This window comes from Bombus vosnesenskii, unplaced genomic scaffold (assembly GCF_011952255.1).
Source record: "Bombus vosnesenskii isolate JDL3184/JDL3185 unplaced genomic scaffold, Bvos_JDL3184-5_v1.1 scf7180000013976, whole genome shotgun sequence".
NCBI lineage: Eukaryota > Metazoa > Arthropoda > Insecta > Hymenoptera > Apidae > Bombus > Bombus vosnesenskii.
This window is the reverse complement of record NW_022883310.1, coordinates 842-23138: the sequence shown is the minus strand read 5'-3', so window position 1 is coordinate 23138 and position 22297 is coordinate 842. Positions and strand designations below refer to the sequence as shown.

General features: G+C 37.6%; 3 protein-coding genes and 1 long non-coding RNA gene across 4 annotated transcripts; 1 reads left to right on the top strand and 3 right to left on the bottom strand.

Moving 5' to 3' along the window:
* Nucleotides 1–349: 349 nt before the first annotated feature.
* On the bottom strand, nt 350–961 carry LOC117239389 (survival of motor neuron-related-splicing factor 30-like). The gene is made up of 3 exons (XM_033504892.1): nt 946–961; nt 577–756; nt 350–451 (listed from the first exon to the last, which is right to left on the bottom strand). The coding sequence occupies exons 2-3, from the start codon at nt 658–660 to the stop codon at nt 350–352; spliced, it is 186 nt and encodes a 61-aa protein (XP_033360783.1). The 5' UTR covers nt 661–756; nt 946–961.
* Nucleotides 962–1911: 950 nt separating this feature from the next.
* Nucleotides 1912–3799, top strand: LOC117239388 (adrenodoxin-like protein 2, mitochondrial). The gene is made up of 4 exons (XM_033504891.1): nt 1912–2274; nt 2690–2802; nt 2967–3099; nt 3467–3799. Exons 1-4 carry the CDS (start codon nt 2126–2128, stop codon nt 3555–3557), a joined length of 486 nt encoding a protein of 161 aa, XP_033360782.1. The 5' UTR covers nt 1912–2125; the 3' UTR covers nt 3558–3799.
* A 2281-nt stretch (nt 3800–6080) lies between these two features.
* LOC117239386 (dual specificity tyrosine-phosphorylation-regulated kinase 1A-like) lies at nt 6081–8585 on the bottom strand. The gene is made up of 2 exons (XM_033504888.1): nt 8192–8585; nt 6081–7128 (listed from the first exon to the last, which is right to left on the bottom strand). The coding sequence occupies exons 1-2, from the start codon at nt 8219–8221 to the stop codon at nt 6592–6594; spliced, it is 567 nt and encodes a 188-aa protein (XP_033360779.1). The 5' UTR covers nt 8222–8585; the 3' UTR covers nt 6081–6591.
* A 50-nt stretch (nt 8586–8635) lies between these two features.
* Nucleotides 8636–14825, bottom strand: LOC117239385. Its single transcript, XR_004494431.1, has 3 exons — nt 14803–14825; nt 14009–14094; nt 8636–8677 (listed from the first exon to the last, which is right to left on the bottom strand). It is a non-coding gene; the product is annotated as an uncharacterized LOC117239385 (long non-coding RNA).
* Nucleotides 14826–22297: the final 7472 nt, after the last annotated feature.

Below are 22297 nucleotides of genomic sequence, written 5' to 3'. Positions count from 1 at the left end.
ACATTAACAATTTATTCATTTCACGTTGCTACCTTGCAATTTACAGCCCTTGGCCCATAACCTGTTGAGGTTATTCGGTGTGTAAACAGAGAAAACACGCGGATAAATTGTAAGGTAGAAAATATATTTAAATAGAAGTGTAATAAGTAAAAATACAATTTGAGCTGGTCCAGATCCGCACGCTAGCTGTGTTACCTAATAACTGAAAAACCCCGAAGCCAGCGTCGCCTGTCTACTGTTTATGGCCTGACTTCGTCGCAGTCTTTTGTCTACACGCTGTCGATGGCTTCAGTGCTTGAGAAAACTAAAAAAGACCAGATGTAGAGTTTTCTTAGAAGTGGTAACCATTTCAACACGTGCCATTGTTTTCGTAAATTTTTGATATTATAGCTTCATAAATTTCTCCATCCTCTGAGTATATTGCACGATAAGGTGCTCCTATGATCCATTTCTATAGAGAAAAGATGTGTATACAAATAAATATAAGTAAATAGCAAAATAAAATAATTTGCTTCTTAATCAATATATTTAATAATATCCTGTATCAAATTTGTAATATTCTATCAAAATCACAACCTTGTGTAATTTACTTGCGTGTTTAGGCTGCTTAAGATTTTGTAGGTTTTCTTTCGGTTGAGAATTTCCAACATCCATTCCCATTCGCTTGATAACTTCTTCTTTTGCTAAATTTATTGCTTTATCATATGCTTCTATTAATGCACTATCATCCCAAATATCATTGGCTGTGTCTGTATCCTTTTGAGATAGCAAATTATACGTTATTAATATTGATACAAGTATTTTATTATCAAACTATTGCAAATTATCATATATGTCATTTTTCAAAAATTGACTAAAAGGTAGTGGATACTGTTAATTACTATTATGCTAAGATCTTGTACTAAAATAATGTTAAAACCATTACGTTTCCATTATCATACATACGTTTCCATTTCCTCGTATAAAAAGAACATTCATATCATCTGCCATTTTAAAATAACATCATTTAAATATTGAATTTGCTTCTGAAATATTAATTTGTCTCATTTCTTTAACTCTAACACATTGTAAACAATGATGACATTATACCAACTATTATACTAAAAATCTATTCCCCATTCATTCGAAAGATTATTTTTTGAAGCAAGGTTAACATTGAATGTTCCCAAACTTCAATAACTGTATTTTACTTTCTTTACAATATCTAACAATATATTAGAATACAATAAAAAAATATTGTATGCACAAGAAACTGTTTATAGCGAAATAGCAAAAGAATTAATCACATATTATAACTAAAACGAGATTGTTAAGCAGATTATATTATACTGCATATGCGTTAGTGTTTCAGCTGGTAAATATAGTTTTTATATCTGAAGATAAATAAGATTTAATTCTATAAAATTGCATAATGAATTATACATCTATCTATTACTATTCGTATTTCCCCTTAGTTGTATGTTGTCAATAGCATCAATCACGAACATATAAATAAATATAGAAGAAACCGTTCGGCAATGGAAAGGGAAAAATGAACATGGAAGACAAGAAAGTTTTCTTCATATTTAGCGTATGCGTGATACGCTTTGAATGTCTCAGATAAAGATAAAGATACTCTGCTCATTTCTATTTGTTCCGCAGAACGAGAAATTTGTTGTCTTTCATATTGGTTTTTACGATTCAATTTTTGGGCAGTTTTCCCTAGCGAGTGTCGGTCCCTGTTTGATATAACCAGACCGTAATTTATGCAGATATGTATTATAGATATATATTTGTAAAACTGAAATCAGATGAAATAAATGTTGCCTGAGGTTTTAAACGTTTAATAAAAACAATATTTCATTTGGAAAAAGTGTAAGATATGTAAAATTACACATTGATCATTTTGCTGATCTTGTATCATAAAACGTGTGGCCCGAAGAGCACGTGTCCGGTAGAGATACGTCACTTGTGTTAGGAATCGTTTTATAACCTATCACAGTAAGGGAACGTCCCAGTATAGCAGCCGAAGAATGCCGTGGAAGTTTTTGTACAAAGTACAATTGATCTCCAATTGATATTTTCCGCAATACTTATCTGGTGTTCGGTCAGGGTGTCCCATACTCATGATATTTATGACAGTGGAATGGCGTTAGTAAATCAATTACAAAAATTTTCGAGATCAATTCTCGGTATTGCATCAAATTATTCAAAATATACAAGCAACACAACGTTGCCCTTTTTGCAGGCAACAAGAGGAATATCGACCACGCAACCACCTTCAGAAAAACAAGAGTAAGTGATACAAATTTTCTTGTGCTTTCCTTCTTTTTTTAATAGACTTTCAGTACTTACCTTCCAATATAAAATTGGTGTCAAAATAATAATGCTAATAATAATGTCTAAGAAATTTTTCTCTTTGTAGGAGTATAACATCTAGAAAAATAACATAGTATTAATAGAATAGTATTAATAAGAACAACATTGACAGTGAACAACTAAAAATATCACACTGTTATAAATATATGATATACGAATTTTATTTATGTATTATTAAGACAAGTATATCTTATTTTTAAATTATTTCTATTATCATAAGTGATACATATAATCAAGGTATAATTAAGAGAAGATTAATTGAAGAAACACAAAAAATAAAGAAAATAATTATATTGAGATAATTTTTATCTTTCATAAATATTATTTTCAGAGTAAATATAACGTTTGTTAAAGCAAGTGGAGAGAGAATCAAAGCAAAAGGGAAAGTTGGAGATACTATATTAGACATAGTAGTAAACAATGAAATTGATTTAGATGGATATGGTATGTTTTAAAGAAGCATAATTTACTTAATTTAAAATAAATAATTTTGAGGTAGAAAATATTTGAAAATTTTAATTTTTATCAAGTTTAATATTCTTATTATTTTTAACTTTTGATACTTTATTATATAATTATGTTGTAATATTAAAATATAATTGATATAGGTGCTTGTGAAGGAACATTAACTTGTAGTACGTGCCATTTAATATTTTCGAAAGAAGGTTATGATGCACTTCCTGACAAACCAACAGATGAAGAATTAGACATGTTGGATTTAGCATATGAATTAACAGATACGTTAGTTCATAATAATCAGTATCAAATCATTCACATTATTAATTCTATTACCTTTTACTATTTTATAAAGTGAATTTTTCTATTTAAATTTATGTAAAAACAGGTTAGTATTGGGTACTTCGAAATCTGCATCTCAATGTAGAATTTCAAATCGCTATCTCTGAATACTACGAAACTGAAATTATAATAAATTTTCATAGTTTTTTATTTACGACCCTATAATCATTACAAATCTATGTTTGAATTAGCATATTTACAATGTTGATTTTCAAATGGATAAATAGAAATTTTATTGTGTATTAGTATTAATTTGTATAGCAATAAATATATTTATTGACATATTCAGTTATATAATATTTAATTTCAGGTCACGGCTAGGCTGTCAAATAGTAATGTCTAAGGAACTAGATGGAATTGAGGTAAGAGTTCCATCAACAATTAATGATGCAAGAGCATAACTGAAATTATCTATAGGTTTTTGAAAATTTGTATACAATGTTATACATCTCTTGTTAAAAAACCCTTGTTATAATTATTAAAATATTGGTATTAAAAAAATATAATAAAGAATCTTGTGTTTAAATGTGAAGCTTATATATATACATATGTTATAGTATAATTGCAATTTTGATATTTGTACATTGCCATTGTAAAAAGCCTATCCAATTATGAAGAAAATATATCTTTTATTTTTAATATACAGGGTGTCAATTTTAAAACGTTCATCTAAATTATTTTCGTTACTATTAAAGATAAGAAGAAATTACTAAGGAAGACTTAAATGGTTTAAAGATGTGTACTTGGTTATGATAAAAAAGGCTCTTGTGGAATAAATTTTACAATTTCTGAAAGATTAGATAAAAGCTTAGAACCTAAAAAATAATTTGAAATTAATTTCGTTTAGATATACTGTTTGATTTCTTAGCTATGGGCAAGTTTAAAAGATCATCAAACTCATGGTCAACAAAACAACAGAAATGTACATGCAATGCTTTTTCGTTTCACAACAAGTTATCTGACACTATCATCATTTTCGTGGCACATGCAACATTATCGATTCAGTATAGTAATGTTTTGGATTAAAACAAATGTCTCGACATTGGAGCAAAATATTTCAACCTTTAAGGACTAAAATTAAAACTTATGAGTTTGTTTATAATTTTAATAGATTTTATTAATATTGTGTTTACTGGTTTATTAATTACAAGAAAGTTTGTAAAAGACTGAAGTTTTACGTAAAAAGTACAAATATTCTTTCAACAAAATTAGTCAAATCACATCATTATTTATACATATTGTATATAAATAAAATATGCGGATATATTACTTTACCCTAGAATTAAAATTCAATAATATTGAAGAATCTTATTTATTCAGATTTTGTACATTATCGCTTCTAACCTCGGATAATAGAACAACAAATTAAATATTTTTAAACAAAAAAACTTTGTTCCTTTGTTTGATTTCCCTTGCTCGCGTTTCTTAACTACTTAGATATAAAATACTTACGTTTTCGAAAATTCATACTTCACAAGCTACTAAATGCTTTATCTGTTCAGAATAATTTATTGTTTTCTTAACTAGGTACATACCAAATACATCTATTAAGTTGGTATTTCTCATAATTACCAGTACATAAAGCTAAAACACTTTTGTACTATGCTTGTTATACATGGATCTAACAAATAATTTAACTTGTGTATTGTCGTTTGTATATTTTGTTACGTGTAAAATATTCTATTTCTACACTACTTACAAGTTCGATAAAGTGTACATTACACATCGTGAAATTTACATATTTTCACTTGGTTACCCTGCCCAATTCGAATATAATTCAGAACGTATGTGCTATATTTATATATTCTGCATTTGTTTTGTATATTATGTACACTGATCTGATCTTTGTAAACGCGAGTTTTACGATATTAATGAGAAATTTGCCAATTTAATGGAAGTTGTTAATTTTTTCTGGCACGTTTCACGTTAGCAGACATGTTTCTTAAGTTACAGTCGAAAAGTGTTTTTATGTAAAAGAATAGGAATGATCAAGTTATTTTAAGATGACAAGATATTTCACGTCTTCTATTTAAATATAGCGTTAAATTTTAATTCCGTCAATTCGTATATACTCATACATCGAATTTCCTTTTCTCATGTCATTTCTTTTCTTTCATTTCACATTTAATTACAAAGATAAAGTGTAAGTACGTTCCTCATAAAATTAATATCAAATGTCGCAAAATATACAAAAGTAAACTAAGAAGAGGGGTACATATTATTACACAAACTGTCGTTCATATTGCATATGTACATATGCAGTATAAAAACAATACTTTTTAGTTCTTAATCTCCTGTTTAAATAATCCTAATATCTAAATTTGTATCGGTCATTGATTCGATATAACTGCGTTTATTGGAAGTAATTAAGCTATAGCCTGCGCACAAGAGAAGAAGGAACAAACACGTATAGTATACACGCTTAAATAACAAAATTAAGTCAGTTTACGTTCAATGTGAACTTGATCAAAGTTCCAGTCTCGAATTATAGAGTTTCTTACTATCAGTTTACAAAATTCGATATTACGATTATGTACCGTATTTGAAAAACATAAAATGCTTTGTTCAATTTTAAATAAAACTAATATTTACCAAAGCGAATACGAAAAAAATGTTATCATCAAACTCAATTTTCAATTATCAAACTTAATCCAGCACAAATACAAATGTTATTCGTGCTTTTTTACTTTTACTACTTTTCAACTCTCTATAGTTCGAGATTTGAGTTCCGCTAACTTTCTTTCTACTGCGCATGCGCAACAGGAAAACTTGAATTACACGTAATAGTCAAAAATTCGAAAATCTTATCCTTTCGTGGCAGCGAAAGTAACCTAGGACTAGAGGTTCCATAACATTAATAATAATAAGGCAATAATATTAATATTAATAATAATGTAATCGAGTACTACTAACAATATTAATAATAATAATAATAATAGTATGGTAATGGCAAGATACACGCGGGTATAAATTAATCATTCCTTTCGTAATATCTACGACGTCTTCGGGATATTCTTTAGAAATTACTTTATTTCTGGTCAATATTCATTAACGAGCAACTTTTCTCTCTGTTTCTTATCACGATTTTTTTCACTTCATCACAATTGTACCGTTAGAAATTATTCAAAACATTGTTAAAATGTCCATGAAATATATGCAATTGCCGTATTGAATAAGCGAGTAATGAAGTTGCTGTTTCACTGAATAAAAGTGAAATCTCCAATGCGTGTGCTCAAGTATATAAGTTAAAAAAAGATTGGTACATCAATGCCTATTATTCTTAATCAATATTCATCATTTAACAATTAGGACCGAATTTTTACAAACCAACTCTAAACCACGACCCAATTTACAAATAAAAAGATCGATGTGTAAATTAACTATCAACTATTAATCTCCAATCCTATGTGAAGATATAATGTTCGGACCAAATTTCTAAACTAACGTGGACAATTCATGCGGACTATTGGTGGTTGCTGCGCTACTTAGATCCAATGTGGCAGCCGGAAGACCAGAACTGACGCTGCCGGTTGCTTCCCGTGGCAAATGCTGCGATCTATTTAGCTTATTTCCAGGACTCGGTGGCGATCTATCTGCTGGTGTATCCGGTGGCGTAACCACGTTTCTGTGTCCGCTCACGTTCAGATGATTGTGCGTCGCCGCGATCGGAGCTGGCGATGAGAGCAACAAGGGCGGTGGAGACATTGACACGTGTCGATGATGATGATGGTGATGATAGTGTTGGTACTGTGCAGCTCGGCCGTGCGTTGCGTGGCTGGTATTTAGTTGGTTCGTCACGGGCCCGACTTTCGTTGGGCAGCCAGCATGGTGGATGGTTAACGGGCCACGTAGTTGTTGTTGCTGTTGTAGCTGGTGCTGGTTCTGGTGCTGTTGCAGCTGCTGCTGACGCTGCAGCTGTACCGCCGCTTCGCACTGTTCGCGCGCTAACACCTTCACGGCATTCGTCTTCTCCTACGAAATAAGAATGATAGGTTAGGTTGTAGTCAGGGGCCATAACAAATTAAAAAAGTTATAATATAAGAATTTACATTTTAGTTGAAATGATTCTAGTTACGAATAAGTATTAAAGATGATTCAAATCTTTTTCGTTACCGATAACCATGGTGAAAACTCTTTTGGATTACTTTCAGCCATTGTCAATCTTATTGTCAATACTACATGCTTGAAGTAGAAGGAGGGGTACAGAGAAAAAGACTTTTTCTCAGCAAATATAATCGTTACTCAATTATTTTGTTCAACAGTTTTACAAATCTCCCAAAAATAAACGAGAATACGAAAATACACTGAATATCGTGTGTATGGTTATTTATAAAATCCCCTTGAAATAGTTGCGATCGCGGATCACATAAACAAACGAACCTGTCATTCTACAGAGTATCTTTTTCGGTGAAATTATGCAAACGTAAATGTAACTTCGGTAGAACTCCTCGAGAACTTGTAAGCTTATATCACTCTGACCCAACCAGTCCACTCTAAAGTGTATAATTTATAAAAGGGGATTATATTAATACGCGGAGGATGTGGTAGGTGGTAAGTTTTGCATATGAATGTTCGTTGATACAACGAATGGTTAAATGGAGGTTTTCATGAATGTGATAAGGACTAGATCGAATGTTTTAACACTTATAACTAGAATGCGTATTTTTATACAAGTTTGTAGTTTTACGAACATAATCAAAGAAATAAAATTTTAATCGAGATTTGTTTTCTTATATACGTATATTTTAGCGCATTTTATGCATTTTGCGCCATTTGCGTACTTTTCAATTTCGCACGAATAAAATAAAGATCAGCAATATAATTATAACGCTTCTTAAAAATGTGAAAAATCCTGGTTTCCTAAAAGCTTGCAATTGATTTCAGAAAAATTTTTATGAACTCTACCAGATAAATTATGGTAACTCTGAAAACAAAATTTCACGATAAAACGATTTCCGAGTAAAATACACATAAAAGATGATTTAGACGTGTTTGAACGTGTTCGTTTTCTTTTTTAATAGCGATATGTTCTTACCCTCTGCCACACGAAGACGTTATGGACCATTGCGCATCCACAAAACACGATGCCAAGGCCTATGAAAACCGACGTAACGATTGCCGGTGTGACACCAATTACCTCTCAGAGAAAAGACATCGACTCCCGACTGTCGGACGCCAACGCCGCGACGCATCTTAGTCCCCATCAGAGATAAGGCCCCAACCCCGACTTTCGGACTCCTTGGAATCCACACCAAACCCCCCAACATCCCCAAGCCAGGGTGTATATAAGCCGAGACTTCATCCAGCCCGGGGAGTTCTCGTTCTAGTTGCTGTTCTTGTACAACACCCCTTTCTCTGTTCAACGTTATTCTACTGTAAGTGCCAAAGTCATAATAAAGTTCGATAAAAGAGAATTAATAGTTGGGCTACGACTCAGCTTTCTTTTCTCTCGCAACCCAAGTATCCATTTTACGTGACACCGGCGTCGAATGAAACTGGATGAATGTATACAATATCATACCTGAAAGCATTGTTAGAGGATCATTATAACACGTATGCCATAACAAGCGGGACAAAGAATCAGCGCAAATACATATTCTCAATACATATAATTCTCGAAGCGTAAACTATATACATATGCTTTTCATTGAAATTTTCAATACTAGTCGCAAATTATTTTTCAATTAATTTATTATTTAAGTCTTTATATATCAATTCTCGACGAATAAATTACTTAAATTATAGAGAATCTATCTTCAGACAATAGAGAATTCAATATTTTTGGTCGTTAAGTATTTACAAATTTCTAAAACGATTACGTTCGAAGTTTTGGACAGTATTTGAAGTTTCTAACATGACATTAAAAAAAATAAATAAATTTTATGATATAATTAAAAAAACGTTGTAGTCTATCATAATTTCTATTCCGTCAAATTTATTAAAACGCAGTTTTCTTCTGAACAGAGTCAAAATGTCCGTCTTGAATCGAGTTCAACAGCTTAACGATCGATCGAGCGAATGATAGCTGTGTAAACTAGCATGACACAACGTAAACTTTAGATTAGATCTCGATCCATCCACCAGCCGTATTCATGCATGACATGAATATTCTGTTTCAGCTCTTTATAAATTAATCTGTTAAAACTTCCCTAAAAGACGATCATTTTTATTTTTCTAAGAAAAATAATGACTATTCGGCGTTAAAATTAACTTTATTTCCATTAGATTTCTAAACTGATTTCATACACTCAGAGATAGTTCACAGTATCTTTTAGATTCATGCCTGAATTCAAGAAAAATTAAACGTATAACTTATGTACTAGTATTGTTACGTCGCGTAACACTACCTAGCCGAGGCCACACACCGCTGGCAATATGGCAACCAGATGTCTTCGGATATTCGCAGCGTATCTTCCATGATTTCAAGGACCTTCCATAAATCACATAGATTTCCTAGAAAAGGTCCTTCAAACGAAACAAACATCTGGTCCGGAGGAATTTCTAGAGACTATTGTCTACCACGGCTTAACAAGGGAAAGTCAGTTTTTGTCACGTACGCTGCAACTTTCCTCCCACTAACCACTTTCTCTCGAGGGCGGTTAAGGCCCTTCGTTTAACCAATTAAAAACGAAGCCTATTCCCTCACTCTCCTAAATAACATCGGCACCAACCAATCCGATGGTCCCGTGCGCTAGACACACTCATCCTTAGCTCTCCTCCGAGACAGCATCGTCTTCCAAGAGTACTGTTTTTGCATCCTTCGAACGGTCAACATCCTTCGAGCGGGTATACACACCCGCAGATCACTCAGTCACTCACTCATCTCGTACATACGCACCAGTGTAACTATCCTCGTTATAAGTTGTGGAATAAACGGTGAAATATAACTTACTACTGTGTCATATTCAAATCAACCACCTCTGTTATCCTAAACGAAACAGGGGAACGACTACTTCGCGGCGTCGATTCACCGAATCGTAGCGAGAAGTTACGCCCCTCGCTGACGCGTTTTCCTCGCGACCGCGTCTCTCCGCGACCGGTCGTAACATTTGGTCCTTCGAGCCGGATTATCAGTGGCCGTGGATAGTTTTGTCACCCATCCGGTCGTAACATTTGGTCCTTCGAGCCGGATCATCAGTGGCCGTGGACAGTTTTGTCCCCATCCGGTCGTAACATTTGGTCCTTCGAGCCGGATTCAACATTTGGTCCTTCGAGCCGGATTATCAGTGGCCGTGGATAGTTTTGTCACCCATCCGGTCGTAACATTTGGTCCTTCGAGCCGGATTCAGTGACAAGTGATAAGTGTGGACACGTAACCGGTCGAATCATTCGATCCTCAAAGCCGCATCACGCGTCAAGTGAAAAGCGCATACCAGTGACACCCACTACGATACAGTGCCACGTGAATCCAACATAACCAGCAGCGGAAGCGTTACCCCCCCAGCGAGGTCAGTAACGACAAGGATCGTCACCCTTGAAGAGGTATTATTCGGTGGTTAAAACGCAACCACGCAACCTCCTGCCGCAACTGGACAATCTTCAACAGAAGTAAGTTATAACCATCCACTCTCAATTATCTAACAAATAATGGCCACCGGAAACGAGCTTACCGCCTTGCGTCGACGCCGGAGTTATTGCATTGGCCACTTTACACGCTTATCGAAAAAACTGGATGAAATCGAACAATCCGGCTGTCCGCGAGAGAACGAGCTAATTCAAATCAAAACTCGTCTGGACACATACGAAACGGAGCTCCGCGCCATTCAAAATGAAATCGTAAGCATCGACGAGGAGGAGTCCGCGCGCGGCTTTGAAATAGCCGACGAGTACGAGAGACTAGAACTCCGATTAACTACTCAACTGAGCAACCTACGACTAACTACGACGTCACAATCGACAAACGACGAATCAGCTGCCGGTCGCGAGTCTGCTTCGCTCAAACTACCGGAGATTCGAATACCCACATTTGATGGTACCCTCGAAAATTGGCAGTCATTTTACGATTCCTTCTCGTCAACGATAGATCAAAACGAACAACTAACACCAGTCCAAAAATTCTATCACCTCCGATCAGCCTTGACTGGGAGGGCCGCGCGAAGTATACAATCGCTAGCCATCACCGAGTCAAACTATGCAATCGCCGTTGACGTACTTAAGGAAAAATTCGACTGCCACCGTCAAATCTGCATGCGCCACTTAGACTTACTTTTCGACTATCCGAAAATAGTTAAGGAGACACCCGAAGCCATAGACGACTTTCTCGAGACGGTCAAGATAAATATCCAAGCGTTAGAGAACCTCGGTGACCCAATCACATCCGACACCGTTCTTCTCAAATTACTCACATGGAAGCTACCCCCAGCCATCATTCGCAAATGGCAACGCACCTTACCCGACAAGAAATTACCGTCATACAAGCACTTAATAGACTTCTTGCAAACAAGGACAAACGGCGATCAAACGAACGCTCCAACACCAATGAGAAAGGGGGATACCCACCAACACACTCGTCACCGACAAAACGTACGGCATGAACGAACACACATTACAGATTGGATGTGGATGTGTCCGACCTGCAAGGGATCTCACGAACTCAGATATTGCAAGGTTTTTAAGGCCAAATCGGCTACAAAACGCCTCGAAGTTGTAAAACGGGCATCGCTCTGTATAAATTGCTTAGGCAAAGGGCATTCACTCACCCAATGCACATCCGGTTTATGTCACATGTGCGGGCAACGCCATCACACATATTTACACCGAGCGCTCACTCAGGTCAGTCCACGGGTTTCAAGCGATCGGGCCTCAAGCGATCGGTATTCAAGCGATCGGTATTCCAGCGGTCGGTCAACGAGCGGTCGGTCGTCTGGAGATCGATCGTCGGGCGGTCGTTCGCCGCACAACCGATTCTCTAATGGACGATCTCCACCTGGATCATCGCAACAGCACTTTACACATCGATCGAGACGCACAACCGAATTTTCGCGGAGATCTACCCAGTCGACTCCAAAAGACCGAAAATCTCATCCTTCACATGAATCTCAAGCATCGTGGAACAAAGGCACCGACCGAAGCTCATCGCCCAAACACCAATCGAAGACGAGGAAGAATTAAATAACAACCTGCGCATTTCTAGCCGCTCCACGCCGATTCAGCTCCCGGCGAGGATACTGCGCGAAAATCATCACAGACAACGGCACCAACTCCGTCAAGGCTAACAGGGAGTTGCTGGAAATTCGGACCCCATGGCAGTCCGACGAACCCAAGAAGAGGGGCACAAGTTTTCTCAACGGCCGGCAGATACAATAGATTCTCAACCCTTCAAATTCGCCATCCCGTATCACCCAATCCGAGTGATCTCCCTATCCTCATTCCCGGTCACTTCCCAATAAGTGACGCACTAACGAATTTACGGGAGCGTGATTTCAGGACAGCCTTACCATGCCGGCATCCAGTTGGCAGAGTATCCACCCGACCAAACACCACTTCAGGAGCTGAGGGAATCATAAGGAACGCTACCGTGCACACGGCAAGTCGCGGTCACGACATCCAACGGTCATTCTCCACCGAGGGTCATCCCTAAGAGAATGCGATTCGAGCGGGTCATCGGGGGGAGTCCAGCCTCCCAATCAACCTCAAACCGCCGCACCGCGCTTGATGAATCTTCACCAAGCCCCACCGACGTCCCCTTCGACGATACTTCCTGGGCCGAGGTGTTTAACGACACTTCCAGAAGCAAGATTCACGACACTTCTTGGGTCGTGAATTTCACCTGGAAATCGCTCGGCATCGACGAGGAAGACGGCGATCTAGACTACAAGGGAGACAACATGCCATCCAGGCAACGGGCCTTCAGCCGCATCGCCAGGTTCACCCTGAGGACGACAGCATCATCCGGACGGCTGTGGTTCACACCGCAAGGAGCACCTTGGATCGAGGTGCCACGCAGCTCGTCCTACCATCAAGCCAAGCTCATCCAGCAGAATACGGGTCATCAACAATCAACATGGAGTTGGGCGGCAGCTCCAATTAACTCTACCTTTACAGAACTTTTGATCGGTACCCTCTCAACGGGGGGAGTATGTTACGTCACGTAACACTACCTAGCCGAGGCCACACACCGCTGGCAATATGGCAACCAGATGTCTTCGGATATTCGCAGCGTATCTTCCATGATTTCAAGGACCTTCCATAAATCACATAGATTTCCTAGAAAAGGTCCTTCAAACGAAACAAACATCTGGTCCGGAGGAATTTCTAGAGACTATTGTCTACCACGGCTTAACAAGGGAAAGTCAGTTTTTGTCACGTACGCTGCAACTTTCCTCCCACTAACCACTTTCTCTCGAGGGCGGTTAAGACCCTTCGTTTAACCAATTAAAAACGAAGCCTATTCCCTCACTCTCCTAAATAACATCGGCACCAACCAATCCGATGGTCCCGTGCGCTAGACACACTCATCCTTAGCTCTCCTCCGAGACAGCATCGTCTTCCAAGAGTACTGTTTTTGCATCCTTCGAACGGTCAACATCCTTCGAGCGGGTATACACACCCGCAGATCACTCAGTCACTCACTCATCTCGTACATACGCACCAGTGTAACTATCCTCGCTCTAAGTTGTGGAATAAACGGTGAAATATAACTTACTACTGTGTCATATTCAAATCAACCACGTCTGTTATCCTAAACGAAACAGGGGAACGACTACTTCGCGGCGTCGATTCACCGAATCGTAGCGAAAAGTTACGCCTCTCGCTGACGCGTTTTCCTCGCGACCGCGTCTCTCCGCGAACGGTCGTAACAAGTATCTTTCAAAAGGTTAAAGTTGACAGCATTGAAGGAATTGGTTCTTACCAGTTAGAAAGACGGGAATGCTAATGAAAAACCCTCCGACAGCACATATCCGGCTGATGGATGATTTTTGCAGGTACTTGTTACTCCTGAAACAGACAAAATTTGAAGTGAAAGTCAGTTTCACGATTCTATGATAATTGAGCGAAATATAAATGTTAAGGAAATTCGAGGATTTGGGAATACAAATTATTGACTATATTTCCCACACAACAGTTATACATCTATATTACTCTCTGAAGAACGTCTTGCACGCACGCTGGTCGCCAACCGACTATCCTAGATTCTTCTAACATCTGGCAACAGTCTTTTGTCTCCACTAAGTCCTTGACGCCCTCTAACCCTTACACACACACTCTCATGTACAGTGTAAATGTATCACTTCCCTAACAATAAAGGAACCAGTTATTTGTTTAACAGCCAAGAATCTTTCAAAAATTCTACTGTAATTGATACTTCAAATATATTTAGTCAGACAAAGGATAATCATAATCGCAACGTTAATCTTAACTTTAATTCAAGGATCAAACAGTATCATTATACATATAAAAGTAAACATAAAGTCTATCCACATTATTGTTATTATTATTATTATTATTATTATTATTATTATTATTATTATTATTATTATTATTATATGTTATTCTATAATTGATTTTTATTTCTTTATTATCAATATTATTCTATTTTCTATAATGATTCAATTATAGATCTTATTTTTTGTCAATCATATTTCACTGAAAAGATCACTTTGAAAATAATCTAATAGTAAAAAATGAAAAATAATCTTTTTCTACCTTGTCTTCATTTTTTACAAACTTTGTCCACCGCCGTAAACCTATTAAATGCAGGAAACGACAAAGCAAAGCTGCTTCACATAATTCCCCGCTCACGCAGTGTCAATCAGCTCACGACCGCAAACGATACTGCTAATTTCCAGCGACCACGAACGATTTCATCGTAATTGCCGGTGTGAAATTTACCAATACGTGCTCGAATTGGTCAATAATGGATAGAGCGCTCTTGCACACACTAATCTACCAACAAATAATATTGACTCAATTGAACAACAGCGCCTAGATTAACGGACAAACCGCATGTTCCAAACAGATTTACAATCACGGCAGAAAATACATGCCGTTATAGATGTTTCCTGGTCAAGACTAATTTCCAGGCGTTAAGAACATTGTGACCGGAATCTAGGAAGAACTAGCACTTCCTGGAATAATACTATTGTGTCCTCGATGAATGTGAGTTGTTTTTGTCTTTGGTCGTACGACGTCCGGGATGAGAATTCGGGGAACGGTTTTGCGCTGCTGTAATACTCGCACAACCATCCATCCATGGGACTGCATCTTTTTAGGAGGACCAGTGGTTAATCTTTTCCCACTCATTTTCATCTCTAATTTCTCATGAGGCTAAGATTCCTGCATCTTTTATCATAATAATTTATTAATACTATTAATAAATTGAGACAATTTTACACGTCGTATTTTGCGTTATAAGATGACTTGTAATTTGTAAAATTTACCTGTAAAATTCCTTTGTTTGTTTTACCGAAGCAATAGTTGGCATTTCTATACGACAATAAGAATTTGTTAATACTAATAATTTGTTATCATGTTATCATTCTTCTAATGGATAGTATATTATTGAAACTTTTTTAATATTGAAACGCGATATTTTTTTGGAGAAGAAGTGCATAGTAGTAAAGAGTTGAATTCTACGGACGTAAAAAGTGGACATAACATTTTCTGTACATGGAGTCGCCTGGCCCAAACATTTTATGATTTCCGGGCAAAATACAGACGAATCCAGCGCTGATTTTAAAGTAGCTTTATCCAAATAAGCCACAATAAGAAATTCCCACGAAACAGTTGCGTTCATCCCCTTTCGAGGTCGCCGACCTCTTTGAATGCGTTTCAAGAGCGTCGTACCAATGAAACTTCGAGTTCTAAACTAATTTCTCAGCCTTTTGCGTTAAATTTAACCTTCCGCGTTAGTGTATTTCGGACGAGCTCCTATTTTACGCTTTCGTCGACTTCACCAACGTAACACGCAGCATCCGCAAGTAAAACTGTCTCTTAAATTTGATGTGACACCAATACACGACGAGAAGAATCACAATGCCATTTTTATTCCACTTCGTTAATTTTTCGTCGTAAGGTTTAGCTGTAAATAGGATTAAAAAAATTTAGATTAACGAGGAATTTAAAATTGATCTGTTAAATCAACAATTTCCATTAGTTGTCAATAGATTTTATAAGCCTCAGATTACTGAGAAATTATACACATTGCAAAATATTTACCATTGGTTACCCACGCTACACGTAAATTTGATCAATCTACCAATGCACTAACACTGCAATAAATTTCTATTGCAACATTCCACGCTCCTTTGCCGCACTTTAAACTCCTCGCTAGATTTATTCCACCTTAAAGTGTCACATAACTCCTACGACACCGATATCAAATCTTAAACTCCACCAAATTCCAGAGAAACTTGATTTCGTCGAAAGTAAGAGATTAAACTTAAAAAGCAATTTATTTCATCTTTAAACTATCCCAAACTTCTTAAATATAATATATATATATATATATAAAATATTATACTCTTATTGTGTGCATTATATATTTCAAGAACTTTGCAATAAAAAATAAAACTTATTACATTTAAGATATGGTTATATTGCACAGGCTCGAATATGATAAAGAGGTTAAATAAATGTCTCGAATCTCCGCAACAAACTCACACAAACCACCTAAAACACGTATACACAATGTGCATTCACTACGAACTCGACTCCCATTCCCTGCCAAAATCACAGGCATGCAGAGTCAATTTCACTGCTCGAGCTAGTTGAATAGGGAAGAAGGTCGAGAGCTGGAGTTAAGGAGCATAGTTGGTAAAGAATCGCGTGCCGCCGCGCCATTAAGATCAAGCCCACGATCTCAACAATAAATATTAGACGGTTCTCTGACCTGCATTTCGCGTGCGACTCGGGACGATTCAAAAACGCGTAAATTTCCCATGAGTCGAATCAAACGTTCGCGATTTATCGCATTTAGGTTATATCGATATTGTCCACGAGTGGAGGCATTCAAACACAGATTGCTTTGTGTCACTCTATCGTAACTGCCCGTAATACATGATAATTTAATTTCGAATTCTTTCGAATATATGCACGTAACGAAAAATTTGTATTGGTTAGTCAATTGCAGACCAACCAGTTGTTAGCCAGTGAAAATAATGTAGATAATAATAGTGAAGAATTAGCTCGAGAAGAGTAAACAAACAAGGCGCCTTAATAAAAGGCACAATGTGGGTCCGCAAAGTGATGGGATTTCGGCGCATGCGCATTGTTTCGCATCAATTTACAATTAGACATGCACGAAAGCTTCATTTCTGCCGCATACATACTTGGATTCGCGTGCATGAAATTCACAAAGTAGGTTATTGCTTGAAAAACAGCTTTAATCGAGCGAAGCTTTTAACCAGACTGAAATCAAGTCTTGGTTTCTTTAGAAATTCAGATGGAATAAGAGAAACCTATTTTATCTGTGGATAAAGGTTAGGCTGCATCGGTTGGCTTATATGACTTTCCGGTGACTTTGAAGGGTAATACGGCGCCGGCGGTCGAGAAGGTAACTTCTCTATTGAACGAGATCTCATTGATCTCGTCTACGCAGGAAGAGTCTGTCGGCCCTTTGATTTTATACGAGTCTTTCCATTCACGATCGTGCGAGCTGGCTACAGTCGACGACACGGACCCCCGACAAAACTGTCTGAGCCTATTCAAGGCGACGTCAAATAGTTTCACTCGGAGAGATGAATGGAGATAAGAATCACCGGAGCGTCTCTGCGCTTCGATGACAATGATATTTGGTAAATCCTCTTCTTGTTTCTCGTTTTGAAAGAAGGTTGTAAAGAAGAGTGCTACTAGATCGTCTAGGGAAATCACACGGTATATATTGCGTAATGCTATTGATTTATCAAAAATAACAAGAGGTTAAGGAGCTTTGGGAAGGTTGATTCAATTTTTTATAACCTGACATCTCTTTGAACAAATGTCTTAAGAAACGCTTGAATAAAATGTTAAAAAAAATAATAATCTTTTAATGAAATAATCATCTAAAATGAAATCTTTTCCTGTATTTTTAGACAATAAGATTTACTATATCCTACGCCATAATAAGAATCAATTTGTTATGAACTGGTATCTCGAAAATTGTAAGAATTCAGAAAATATAAGGAGGCCGGAAGAGGTAAATGAAATCCACAGAAACATTGACCCAACCTCAGCCCAGTTAGCCAACAAACTAAAATATCTCGCTGCCTTTTCTATATTTACGACCAGAACGTGGTCATTAATTGAGTCTAGCGACTGCACCGTAGACGAGCCACTGACCGATGTTGCTTTAATGGATATGCGGAAAATCACGTGTTCCAGGTTCCAGGGATGTAGTTGTTTTCATTTCCGGAGAATACGGTCGACTCGCGTGTGTATACCAATCTATCTGAGGATAGGTGTTCGTTAGAATTACTAACTATATTACTTTCAACCTTGTGATTAAAATTTTTAAACGTCACTTAATAGCAATTCAGTCGAGTAAGTACAAACTTTCAACTGTCCTAATTTTCAAATCTTTATATTTTTTAATCTCAAAGATATTTTATTATTTGCCGTAGATCAAGCTTCGTGTTACCGGTACTGTAACATTACAATCCTACGAGAAGCAGAAAATAGTGAAAAAATCCGACCTAATAGATAGTAGTCAATATTCCTTTGACGCGTCTTATGCGAACCGCAGTTAGAGGAAATGCAAATAAGCTCTTGCGAAACGGTTTGCCGCACGACAAGCCTACGAACAACGCCCAATGCAAGTTCGGTGGGAGTTACAGGAAGAGGGACGTCTAAAATCAACTAGGAATCCCTATTCAATCGTCTAATTTTCGATTCCGGCATTGAACTTCCCGAAGAAAATTAAATACAATTCCGACTCGAGATTTAATTTCAGTCTCGTAGCTAATGCAATCTAATCGCGTTTGCAAGGCCACGCTTCCGGTCAGAAGCCACGCGCTTCGATCGCGTACTTTCCGCATCGGAAGCGTACGCTTCGGTACTAACCGCGTCGATTTTCAAAGGAATCATTGGACACCGGAAGAAGAAGAAGGAGTAAGAATAAAAGCACGTAAACCGGCAGGAAGTCAATCGAGACAAAATCGATATCGTTGAAAGTCGAAAAAAGACCCGAATTTAGGCTACAGTACATATTCGAATTGAATATATTCAAGGTTTAGATTTTCTTCTCCTGAAAATTATAAACATAAATGAGGCGACAAGCGATCTTGAAAAGCGTCTGTTCCATCTAGATTATGTAAATTGCGTGAATTACCGTTAGCCATAATTCATAATTTATCGAAAAAGCGCGCTTCTTCTCAACCACGCTGTCCCCTACCAGCATCGACATTATCGGCAGATCGATAAGTATCAAAATACCACAAAGATATTAATCTCATCTTTCTTCTAACCGCGAAAAAATGCCGCGCAAATGATAAAACAACAGATCAGCCAGAAACATCGAATTCTCTACGCTTCCGACTGCAAGAAGAAAAACAAAGTTATTTGTGTATGATGGAAACGTCTCTGGACGATGCTCTTGTCACAGACGAAATTCGAGCAGCTGTATATAACAAACCGAACTTCCGAACGCCTTATCGCGTGTGACCGTCCGGTCAGCATCCGTTCTCAGCCGCCTGAGTGGCATTCGATCACTCCAGCCGTTCTCCGAATTTTACACTAAGCATAAACAAAACCTTCTCCCACTCCAACGAATGGAAGAATATAAATGCTCCCTTCAAAATCATCCAGTCAGTCTAATAAAAAATTCTTAACTAATCCAAGTATCGAAAGTGTATCATCGCGAAACGAAAAAATTGTATAAATTGAGTAAAAAATAAAAAGAACTTTATCTCATTGTCGGAAATTAACAAGTTCCTTACTTTTTACCTTAATTTTGCACGACACTCTTAAGCGGTCGAGTGCGCGCGAGAATAGCATCGCGGATCGGCATTTCCACGGTGAGGATTGTAAAATGGTTACGCAGATGATGGATCATACGCATGGACCGTAGAGACTATCGTGAATGATGGATCAGACACACATACGCGTTCTTCGCTCTTCCGATATTCTTCGTAACAACTGCTGCGGTCTCGTCATTGGAAACGATCTCGGGAAATTCAATCGAATATCGAGGAAATTTATAGAGAGCTACAGCTGTGTTCGAGTATTATTCTAGAGAAAAGTGGTTAACTCTATGAGACTAACGATACAATACGTCTCAAGATAACTTTTAGGAAAATGATTGTACCTTTAAAATTCTTTCGACACTTTTCGGTATATTCTTGTCATTGATTCTGAAAGTATTTGATTAATTTGCTGGTTAATAGGAAGTTGGTTAAAACCGAAGATAGTTAAAGAAATAAGTAAACACGAAACCCGTGGATACTCTAGACATATGATTCTACCTGCACGCGACAAAAATATTCATGATCTGAACAAGGAAAGAAGTATTGTTAGATTCGCGTCATGCTGCAAATGAAAGATTTACAGCTCCAACCCAATTATCTGTTACATTACATTCTCGGGCACGTGTAGGCTGAACGTCATGATATATGAACACAAGTATAGAAAGAACAACATGGATATTTCGCGCGAAGAAAACGAAGCTTCACATATACAGTGTATAACCACTCGACAGTATTTGCTCACGAAAAATACGAGTTGTTAAAGTCTAACAAAAATTACGTATACAGTGGCAAAGAAGAAAACTGTTATGCCGTTTACTCTTATTTCTAATTGACAGAAAGTTGTCAACGAACAAAGAGCGCTTTTTCTTATCCTCTGTACCTTCGCGATGCAATCACAGAAATTCTCCAAAATGCTTCGTGTCGACTAAACAAAGAAAAAAAAAATGGCAGCTGCTAAGAGCAAACTACCTCCGGAATTTTCTTCGTTTCTAAGTGAACCAGGAAGAAAGAAGGGAAGGGTTAATGACGCCGAAACTGAAGGGTGGCCACGGATCGTTTGAAAGGGGCCACGACAACCGTTACGATTCAGTCGCACCTGTTCCTCTTCCTAGGTTACCACGCCGAACCATTGTGCGCTTTTACGAGCGTTCCCGCGATAGTTTCCTGGCACTTGCTCGTCCTTTCAACGAAGGGTCGATCGGTTAATTTAAACTCTCGAAGGCTTTGTCCAGTCGGTAACATCGATAAGCTTAAGTCGAAATACGGATTTCTCGTAAATTCAGAATTTTATTGCCACCAGGATGTATATGGAGGCGACAGATGAAGAACACGATGTAAATTAGATTTCTTGCTTTTATAGAGAAGCACTTTTTAAATTGAACACCAGTCGTCGATCGGTTCTGTAGATCGTTTTTAATAACAAAATAAATTTGGTTAGTCCATAAAGGTTTGTTCGTGTGAATCTTCCCATAGATCATCCGTAACGTAAATACCGCTATAACCGGCTGCAGATACATTTTCTTTGAACATGTGGCGGCACTTGACAGTAAACTTCCCAACAGTTTACGTCGCTTGACGCACGACAAAAAGACCCTATACCTGCGGACAAGATGATTGCCAGATGTCGATACATTCGTACCAAATATTTCCAGCTAGCCTAAGGACTGCTATAAATCTTAGGATTTATTTTAGCTAAGGTCCTCCAAAGAGACAAACAGTCTTTGTTTATCAGTCTCGAAGTCGACCACCTACCACGGGGACACACGAGAAATCTGCTATCTCTCACATACGACGCTGCCCGCTAGCAACACCCTCTCAAGGGCAGCTAGCATCCTTTTCCAACGACCAACACGAATTAGCCAATAAACATTAACGTACATTTCCCTCACTTTCCGAACCAAAGCTTTTCACAACGAATCCGATGCCTTCGCATCCTTAGACACATCCCAACGAGTCTTCCTCCGCAGCAGCATCGCGACAAAAATGTCAGTCTATTACCGCGAGTTACCGCAGTATATCACGATCGTTATACTTACACGGTTCGAGCCGAATAATTATCTAAGCTCTCGACATCTCGTGCAATCATTGTCCGCACTCGCAGCGTATCTCGAATCGTAGCTATCCAAGCTCTATCTTATAACCGCGCATTCGCGAACCGAATACAATCGCGAATCCTGCATCAAGTGTACTCATTGACATTAGAGTGAATATGCATTTATCGTTCAAGAAATCTGAGTTTTCCTTCCGATCCTATCACGACA

Bases quoted from the DNA above. Each gene is read 5' to 3' on its own strand.
- LOC117239386 (XM_033504888.1), bottom strand. From the start codon at position 8,221: ATGGTCCATAACGTCTTCGTGTGGCAGAGG. The intron at 7,129-8,191 runs GTAAGAACATAT...CTTATTTCGTAG, and splicing joins ACGTCTTCGTGTGGCAGAGG to GAGAAGACGAATGCCGTGAA.
- LOC117239388 (XM_033504891.1), top strand. From the start codon at position 2,126: ATGGCGTTAGTAAATCAATTACAAAAATTTTCGAGATCAATTCTCGGT. The intron at 2,275-2,689 runs GTAAGTGATACA...TATTATTTTCAG, and splicing joins CCACCTTCAGAAAAACAAGA to AGTAAATATAACGTTTGTTA. The intron at 3,100-3,466 runs GTTAGTTCATAA...ATTTAATTTCAG, and splicing joins GCATATGAATTAACAGATAC to GTCACGGCTAGGCTGTCAAA.
- LOC117239389 (XM_033504892.1), bottom strand. From the start codon at position 660: ATGGGAATGGATGTTGGAAATTCTCAACCGAAAGAAAACCTACAAAAT. The intron at 452-576 runs GTTGTGATTTTG...TTTTCTCTATAG, and splicing joins ACGCAAGTAAATTACACAAG to AAATGGATCATAGGAGCACC.